This window comes from Theobroma umbraticum, unplaced genomic scaffold (assembly GCF_002168275.2).
Source record: "Theobroma umbraticum cultivar Fairchild unplaced genomic scaffold, ASM216827v3 scaffold_239.0, whole genome shotgun sequence".
NCBI lineage: Eukaryota > Viridiplantae > Streptophyta > Magnoliopsida > Malvales > Malvaceae > Theobroma > Theobroma umbraticum.
In genome coordinates, this window is record NW_018397279.1 from 383,295 (window position 1) to 392,812 (window position 9,518).

Sequence of the window (9,518 nt, forward strand, 5' to 3'; positions counted from 1 at the left end):
TCATCATGTTGCATGGTTAATTATTATGAAATATTCAAATACAATGTAATGTAAAATGATAAATGAAATTTTAATTAATGATAATTAATAAATAATTTTTTATAAATTTTAAATTATAAAAATAAAAAATATTCTATGAATAATAATTTTTAAAATTGAAAATACTTGAAATTTTCAAATTCTAAAATGTTAGTACCTCAGAGGCAATTTAAGGATTGTTTTCTTTTCAAAAAAAAATCTAATGATTATTTTATAAAATGCAAAAGGATTACATTTGTTATGTTATTTTTCATTGCATACTAACTTGATAAACAGAATAAAAGGTTTAAATTCTGTAAGATAATTATTACTGCTTCTAAATGACTTTAGATAGTGAAAAAGTAAATATCATTGCAAGAAAACCACCTAAAAAAATATATTTAAAATTGTAAATACTTGTTTTAAATAAAAATATTGTTTTAAGTTTATGCTTTCCTAGGGAAGGGATATAATGACCCTACGTGGCACAATCATCAAATTTGACCATACCATTGACCAAAAAATTTATTTGAGAACAAAAAAATTGGAGTAGCTATCTGGGGACGGTGGATAAACAAATCCCGCCCCCCGACAATTCCAGATTTTAACCAGAAATGAATATAATTAAGGACCGTATCTCCGTGACCAAACAGTGAACATCGTCTTCCATTTTTTTTTAAATTTATTTTTTTCTTTTTTCATTTATCTCTCCTTCTTTTCGTCTGCAAGAGAAAGCGAGTTACCAGTTCAGTGTCTCAGTCCACTGTGTCACCGCTAGCGATCTTGAAACCATGGAATCGTTCCCGAGTCTAACCGTGACTCAGCGCGATCAGATATTGGTTGAGCAACGAGTCTTCAACAAATACAAAGCTTTCTACGATATGCCTCCCAGCTCCCAGTCCTTCATGTTATTCCCTAAAGCCCTAGAAAGTTTCATTGAATTTTCTCTTATTTTTAATTTCAATTCGAATTTTTGATAGGTTGGAGCTTCAACGGGAAAATCACGTGGAGTACTTAACAAACGGATTAAAACATCTCGGTCCTTCTTTCTGTGTATTAGATGCTAAGTAAATCGTTTTTTAGCTAATTTTGAATTAGTATTAATTAATTAAAATTAGAGGTAATTTTAATAAATTTGATTGTTTAATGTGCAGTCGGCCTTGGCTTTGTTATTGGATTATTCATTCGATTGCTTTAATGGATGAGTTTGTAGATCCTGAATTGGAAGATAATACTATTGATTTTCTTAGTCGTTGTCAGGTAGAAGATTTATTCACTTTTTTTAATTTATAATATTTTTTGAGTTTGCGGTTTGTGGATTCTTATTTTATGAATATGATTAATGGATTAGGTGTCTGCTTGGTTTATATGGGAATAAGATTGCATTATTTGCAGTGAGTGTGTGCTCACGCACATGGATTGGCACTACTTGTGTTTGTGCTCTGCTCCAGCTCTTAGCTGCTTTGAGCTTGGTGCTTACTAGTTAATTGAACTATATGATTACAAGTTTGTTTTCTTTGGTGTCTAAACTTTTTCTTCGAATGGATATCTGATATTCTTTTTATTTTTGTATGTATTCTTATCACTATTAGGATCCAAATGGTGGGTATGGTGGCGGACCTGGACAGGCAAGTAAATTCTGGATATGATCATTGTTAAATTCTAACCTACTGTATTCTTGTATGCTAACAGTAATAATTGGAGTCGCCTATTTTTAATTGATTCTTATTGATGCAAAACATCCTAGATAACTCATGTATGCATAGCTCCATCTAAAGATAGAGTCATTTGCTAATTGCCAGTGTCAACCAAGCAATAAAGAACAAAGTAAACAAATAATGGATATAAACATACCCAAAAATGAACCTAGAGGCAAAAGGGGCTCCAACTGTGATAGGCCAACAACAAAGAGATGAGAAGTGTGAAAAAATTCCTTTCACGCTGGCGAGTAACCAATGCTGACAAGTGGCAGTTGGTTTAGGAGAGTGGTGATTGCTTTGGCTGAAACAAAATTTGGGTTAGGCAAGCCGCAACAAACCAAAGAGATGGGATCACTTTGGGTGTTTTAGGTTTGGTATGAGTTAGGGTTAGAGAATGGATAAATTAAAATTCATTTGGGGTTTAAAGTGGGAGAAGAAATAAATTTCTTTCAATATCGATATCATTATATATTTGTTGGTTAAGTTGGCAAAGGCTTGGAGCAATTACGTTTCTCACCCATGTTTGAATCCCACCTTTTACAAGTTTTTATTTAATTGATAAACTGGCTGGAATATTGGTACCTGAACCCTATGTTGTTGGGTCAGGTACCTTCGGATACCCGACAATGGCTAACCCCGTTGACATTCCTAATTTTATGTGTATATGAGAGACTAATTGAAATTATAATTTCATTTTACAGATGCCTCATCTTGCAACAACATATGCTGCAGTCAATTCACTTGTTACGTTGGGTGGTGACAAAGCTTTGTGTTCAATTAATAGGTGGTCAGTTTATTCAACGATAGCATTTTAAGTCCGTTTTGAAAGTGATTTGATGGAAATTTGAAATTTCCTTCAGAGAAAAACTGTACACATTTTTGCGGCGAATGAAAGACCCTAACGGGGCCTTCAGGTGTGACTTTTCCCTGTCCTTTTTTCTTTTTAAAGTTTGAACCACCTTCTAATAGACGTACAGCTGAAATTTACTTCTTGTCTTTTAAGTTGCTTTGCTAGAGAATGACTTTGTATTCAGAGGTTAATGTTATGTTGTAGTTGAACCAATCTACATTGAAGTATGGGGCATTGGTAGTGCTTGCTATTAAGAAAATGTACTTGTTAATCACTTTTTCCTTTTAAACAAGTGTTGAGAGTGAAATTTTAAGCGTTCTTGATGAATTTTTTGGCAGAATGCATGATGGTGGAGAAATTGATGTTCGAGCATGTTATACAGCCATCTCAGTAAGTGAGGAGTCATGCTGAAAGTTTAAGATTACCAATTTTTTTATTAGGAAGCTCTGCTATCATTGTAGATATATTGTTTCTTTTGGGTTGCACATACCTTTCATCAGTTTTCTTTTTTAAGATTATTCTATCTTTGCAATAAGCCAGCCATCTTGTCTTGTCCAGGTTGCTAGCCTCCTGAATATTTTGGATGATGATCTTGTTCAAGATGTTGGCAATTACGTCGTAAGGTCAGTATCTAGTTTTAATTTGCATTTTGAGCTAGTGACTTGTGGCAGCTAATTTGTTTTTTCCCCTTTCATCTTCAACTTGTATTAGGTTTAATTGGTTTCCATGTCCTTTTCCTTTGTTTTGTTGCTGCTAGAAAGCTCATTTTGTGGTGTGACATGCATAAAATTGTAAAAGCCTCATGTAGGTGGTTAAAGGTAGGAACCTCTAGTCATTATCTCATTCTCCTATAGCAGTTAAACATGTCAGGAAACGCCGAGTCAGTTAAGATATCAAAATTTTAATACTGCAAAGAGAGTCTGGAACATGGGGGCTTTTTATCATTAGAGTTGTTTTTATATTTTTGTTGCATGGGCCTGTTTATGCTGTTTAACCATTGCAGTTAATTTGGGTGCATTTCAGGACTGAGTGACAGTTTGTTAGGATGACTATACTGTTGTAACCAAGAAAAGCTCTTAACATCCATATTACACTGTTGCGGCTCTGCTTCAATGGCATTGATGAACTTGTTCTTCTGCATGTATATTAATAGTATCATGGAATGCATGGTTTGGATGCCTACTATTAACGGTCACGTGATTTGTGTTTTGCTGTCTATTGTGTTCTCTATGTGACTGAAGTAGTTTGTTCCATCTCTTTGAAGTTGTCAGACTTATGAAGGGGGCATTGCCGGGGAACCTGGTTCTGAAGCTCATGGAGGGTATGTTCTGCTCTGCTCTCATCTTTGCATGTTGATTTACCTGTTTTCACCAATTATTTAATAATTATCCTAGAAATTTGGGTCATTGTTTAGTTCCTCATGTATAGCATATGCCAAAGTGTTGCTTGTGGGGTTGCTAGTATCCAGGATGAGAAAGCCTCCAAAAGTTCTGACAATTTATTCATCAGGTACACCTTTTGTGGGCTGGCTACAATGATTCTAATCAATGAGGTTGATCGTCTGGATTTGTCTAGCTTAATTGTAAGACCACATCATTGCTCTTCATTAAGTCTATTATCTTGCTTCATACAAACTATGATAGCATTCTCTCGTGCATACATTAATAATCATGTATCCTGAGTTCTTCTACAGGATTGGGTGGTTTTCAGACAAGGAGTGGAGGGTGGATTTCAGGGTAGAACTAATAAACTGGTTGATGGTTGTTACTCCTTCTGGCAGGTATTATTTCTATTTCTGCTCATCTCATTCATGTTTTTAACGAGTTGTAAGTGAAGTATAACCAAGGAAGTGGCCAGGGAGGTGTATTTGCATTATTAAAAAGATTACAGTCAACTAAGGGGGAACAATCGGTTTCGGTGGGTGATGGAGAAGATAGTGGTGCTCGAAGTCAACAAACTACTGCATCATCAGATGCAACAGGAGAAGAAGGTTTGAACAAGGATTCATCTCAGGCTGGCAGCCATTTTGAGCAGGGAGGTAGGCTGCTTTAGCAGTTCATGATTCTGTCTGGCTATCCTTTGCTCGGTTTCTGAGAATTCATGAGACTTGTATTTTAATTTTTTTTTTCTTTTGGTTTGCAGAGCCACATGATACTTCCTGTCAAGAAGTTGTTGAAAATATTGATCATAATTCTAGCAAGAGGCGTGCAAAAGTGGAGCCTCTTTTCAATTGTTTGGCCTTGCAGCAATACATTCTTTTATGCGCACAGGTTTTATTACCAAATATAAGGAGTAGATTAGGGTTGCTTATTGGTTCAAAAATTATCTTCACTTTCTCAAAAACGGAATCAACTTAGGCCTAACATTAGTTACTCAAATGCAGGAGCCTGGTGGTGGACTCAGAGACAAACCTGGCAAGTCTAGAGACCATTACCACACATGTTACTGTCTAAGCGGCCTTTCAGTGTGTCAACATAGCTGGTCAGAAGATGAGGATTCTCCGCCCTTGCCCCATGCCATATTAGGTTCATATTCCAATCTTCTGGAACCCATCCATCCCCTCTACAATGTTGTATTCGATCGCTACCAGGAAGCACATGAGTTCTTTTCAAGGTCCTAAGCAAATCTACTGTCTTATGAAATGAGTGATAGATACTAATTAATGACAATTTATGAAGTGAGAGAAACATTCTGCTTATATTAGGCACTTTGCAACATTCAGAGTTTGTATGAATGCTTTTGTTGAGTGTCACTTAGGTTGAAGCTGGAAGCACTGATTCTTAAGGGTGCTCCCTTCCATTAGTAGTCCCACCCAAGTCTTGTTCCCTTTGTCAACCATGCATCCTATTGGTCGATGTCAAAGTAGGGTTCCATAAGGAAAAACATCCATAAGGAATTAAAGAATTTATAAGTTTTAGTAATAATCTTTTTCTTTTTTTATTTTTTTTAACTTTGATTGAGGAAAATCAAACATGAAATTCAAAGTCACTTTACATTCAATTTTCATCTATATATTTAGTATTCATAAGCTTGATATAAATGCTTATTAATTCTTTTTGAAAATTAAGGGAAGGGGATTCGAATTTTGTTTTTTAAAGAGATCATGTATCAAATAATAAATTAAATTTTAGAATGTAAATATTTATTTTTTTATTCACATGACAAAATATTTATAAATATATTTATATATTTATTAATTTTAATATAAAACTGACGAATTTGGTTGAAAATCAATAATATATACAAAAATATGGATGATATTTCAAATAATATCCATAAAATTTTTTATTAAAAGTAGGTTAATGAAAATTTTGAATTTTCAATTGATTATAAAATGAGAATGATATAAAAGCATTATCAATGATCTCAATATTCATGAATATAGGAATAAATTTATTTTCAAAATTTTAATATTTATTATATATATTTGTTGTTAATTTTATATGGATAGATGTACCTTAGTTTGACGAAGTAAATTTCCATAATAATATTAAATTCCTTGATTTTAGTATATTATATAAATATTAAAGTGTGCGTAAGGAAAGTACTAGTATTACAATTAGTTAAAATTAAAAAAACACAAGTGAAAGTACCAGTATTAAGTGTTGGCCTAGGCAGTAACGCCTGTCGTCTTCATGTCATCTTCAGTTTCGGTCCCCCGTTCTCCCTAATAGCCCCGACCCTGAGACCCCCAATCCAAGTTCACTGTCAAAGTCCAGAAACCTGAAAACTCAATCAAACCATCTTCTTCAATAATGGAGAACGAGAAACAAGAGCAAAAAGAAGATAAACGACAACACCATCATCAAGAAGAAGATAAACAACAACAGAATCATCAAGAAGAAGATAAAGAAGAACAACATCATCATCAAAAGCTTCAAGAAGAAGAAGAGAAACAACAACAACATCAAGAACAACAGAATCATCGAGAAGAAGAGCAAGAGCAACGAAAGCAACAACAAGAGCAACAGAAACACGAAGAAAAAGAAGAAAAGCAGCCAGAGAATAAGCAAAACCACACGGTATCACTATTTCCATTAAGCAAGAGGTCAACACCTCCAAGGACTGTTCCAAAAGCTCAATCACCACCATCTGATCATTCACCTGTTGATTCTCCACATTCATCTGATCACTCTTCTCTCAGCCACGGCTTCTCTCCACCACAACCAACATCTCAACCTTCTGATCCCAACTTCAAGCCACCATCTTTGGCAGTTTCCAGCGTGGACTTCACATCTAGAGATCAGTCAACTACTACTACTACCGTTGAAGTTGAAGAGCAGAGCCAAAAACTTGGTTCTGTTAGTGGTAAAAGATTGAGACCTGATTTGTCCATATTAAGAAGAACCAAGAGAGATAGGATGGTGAAAAAGGCTTTGTTGGGGTTTAGGATTTCTGGGTTTGCTTTTTGTTTGGTTTCTTTTTCTGTATTAGCTGCTGATAGAGATCAAGGTTGGGCTCTTGATTCTTTCTACCGCTACAAGGAGTTCAGGTTGGTGGCTTTTTCCATTTTTCTCAATAATCTGTTAATAGCCTGCAAAAAGATGTTTCCACCCCCGTCTAGGTATTATTTTTTGTTTTTTCATTTGGAAGACTGCTATTGTGGCTTTTATTTGCTTTTTGGAACTGTTCTGATTTGAACTGAGCATTGATTCAACTGTTGCTCATTCAAGGTTATTAACTAAGACTTGCTAGTTGCCATCCAATTGTTGGACAAAATGGTATAAAGATCTCGTTGTCTTCTTTTATTACATATCAAACTAGTTATTAGAGCCTGATTAGATGTTCAGCCATTGGCTTAATGATGTTTCTTGTTTTAACTGTTCATATCAAGTCTGTTGTTCCATGCTTCATGTTGTTTAGTTTCGTGTATTGTTTGATGTACAATGGTGTCTACCGGATTGCAGGTTCTGTATGGCAGTGAATGTGATAGGATTTGTATACTCTGGGATTCAGGCATATGATCTAGCCTATCAATTGACCTCCGGAAAGCAGAAACCCCGGAGTCGCCTCCGGTGTTACTTAGATTTCGTTTTGGATCAGGTAATTCTTCTTCAGACCAAAGGCTCTTACTTTTTATTTTTGGTTTTTTATGTTAATTATTATACCTAACCTAGGCCCCAGGTTTCATTTTCACGCCTAATTCTGGGATTGCTGTGATTAGGTAGTTTAGGGGACCACTGGCTATAAAGGTAGGTGCATGAGTCCAATGGACTACTGGTGTGTATTTATCTTTCTACGGCTCTACCCAGGTTTTGTTTCAGGCAAAAAGTTCTTAGGCTAGAATTCTTTTTTGGGACCAGTTTGTTCTCGGAAAACTTTTTGGAAGACCTTTTTAGAGCCTTTTTTCTGTGAAAATGCTGCCTTCACTTTCTCAACTTGTTTCCTGTGTCCCACTGGGGCTATTGGCTTGGGGAAAAGTTGGTACTTTTTCAAAGGGGAGAATTTGGGGTTTTGTTGGAGGAACTTTTGCAGTGTCAAAACGCTTAATTTGCAAGCAATACTTACAAAATCTATGGAGTGCGTGTAAAAGTGGAAATTTAACGCCCTCCCACAAAGACTGTTATAAACTCTCAAATGAGCAGATAAAGGTACTGGTTAGGTGGCATTGACATACTAACATAAAGGAATTCTGATTGTGAAGTGTCTTTTCCTTTCTAGTATTTGGAATACACGTGAGTCTGGAGCTGCTAAGCAATGTTGAATTGCTAGGCTGAGTTTCTGCATTTTGTTCTATCACGATAAGATACCAGGCACAGAACATTTAAGTGCTCTCTATGCTTTTTCTCTTTTCTGTTTCTTTTTAGGCTGCTGTTTCTCAAACTACCCTTTACCTGTAGTGCCTAAGATAACAAAATTCTTTAGGACCTGGCCTGAAACATTCCAAGATAGTGAGGTGAATTAGATGGCACATGAGGTCAAACTCTGTTTATTCCTCATACTGACATGATTGAAAACTGTGTGCTGAAGCACTTAAAACTGAAATGCTGGGGACTCTTTGTTTGTCTTGGCAGATACTGGCTTATCTTCTCTTATCAGCATCATCTTCAGCTGCTGTCCGAGTCGATGACTGGCAATCAAACTGGGGAAAGGACAAGTTCCCGGAGATGGCAAGGGCCTCCATGGCATTGTCCTTGGTAGCATTTATTGCCCTAGCCTTAAGCTCACTTGTATCTGGTTATGCCCTTTCTAATCTATGTAGCCGATGATACTTCTGGGATCCACGAATTAGTAATGTAAGGATTAAATAGTTTGAAAAGAACAAAGGGTGGTGGGTGCGGAAGGGTTTGGAAATATATAGTAATGAATTGTGTATAGGAATTTACCTTTGTTTCACTTGGACTATGTATGAAACACAAATGTTGAATGATTTCAACACATTGATTAGCAGATCTTTGTGCATCATTTATTGCCTCTTTGTGTATCTTAAATATGGGTTGTGGCGCTTAGTAAGACGATTGATTAGTGGTGAATGATTTCAACAAGTTAATTAACTGATGGCTAGAATTTTGGGACCAATCTGCCATTCTAACATCAATTACATAACCAAAGGGTTCTCACCGACTGATGAAAAAAGGTAAATTATCAATAAGAAGATATAAAGATAAATAAAAGAACACAAGTAAAATTTTGCTGTTGACGATTTTTGGAACCCTTTTTACATCTTCAAAAGCCTTCCACGACGTAAATGTTACAAGGTTTTTGATATGGATTTGGGTAACATCTATAACTATATTTAAAAAAAGAAGCCCTAAGGGCTTTTTTGCTTGACACCCAAATCCATATGGTTTTTTTTTTTGGTTTTTCAGTACTTATTATTAAATATCAAATCATATTTAATAAATATTAACATAGCAATTGAAATGTACTTATCTTTTCTTTACATTAAAAGTTAAAAAAAATTTAAATCCAACTATTTGCTAAAGGAAAAATATATATGTGTCAATTAA

At 35.3% G+C, this 9,518-nt stretch overlaps 2 protein-coding genes across 2 annotated transcripts; both read left to right on the top strand.

The window, feature by feature from the left end:
* The first annotated feature begins 591 nt into the window (after positions 1–591).
* On the top strand, positions 592–5,492 carry ERA1 (Prenyltransferase family protein). The gene is made up of 14 exons (XM_021443658.2): positions 592–925; positions 999–1,085; positions 1,173–1,278; positions 1,611–1,646; positions 2,420–2,502; positions 2,579–2,632; positions 2,907–2,958; positions 3,127–3,191; positions 3,833–3,889; positions 4,078–4,150; positions 4,262–4,348; positions 4,426–4,606; positions 4,711–4,838; positions 4,952–5,492. Exons 1-14 carry the CDS (start codon positions 810–812, stop codon positions 5,186–5,188), a joined length of 1,362 nt encoding a protein of 453 aa, XP_021299333.1. The 5' UTR covers positions 592–809; the 3' UTR covers positions 5,189–5,492.
* Positions 5,493–6,170: 678 nt separating this feature from the next.
* On the top strand, positions 6,171–8,962 carry LOC110427994 (uncharacterized). The gene is made up of 3 exons (XM_021443660.2): positions 6,171–7,060; positions 7,476–7,611; positions 8,583–8,962. Exons 1-3 carry the CDS (start codon positions 6,324–6,326, stop codon positions 8,775–8,777), a joined length of 1,068 nt encoding a protein of 355 aa, XP_021299335.1. The 5' UTR covers positions 6,171–6,323; the 3' UTR covers positions 8,778–8,962.
* The last annotated feature ends 556 nt before the right edge of the window (positions 8,963–9,518 follow it).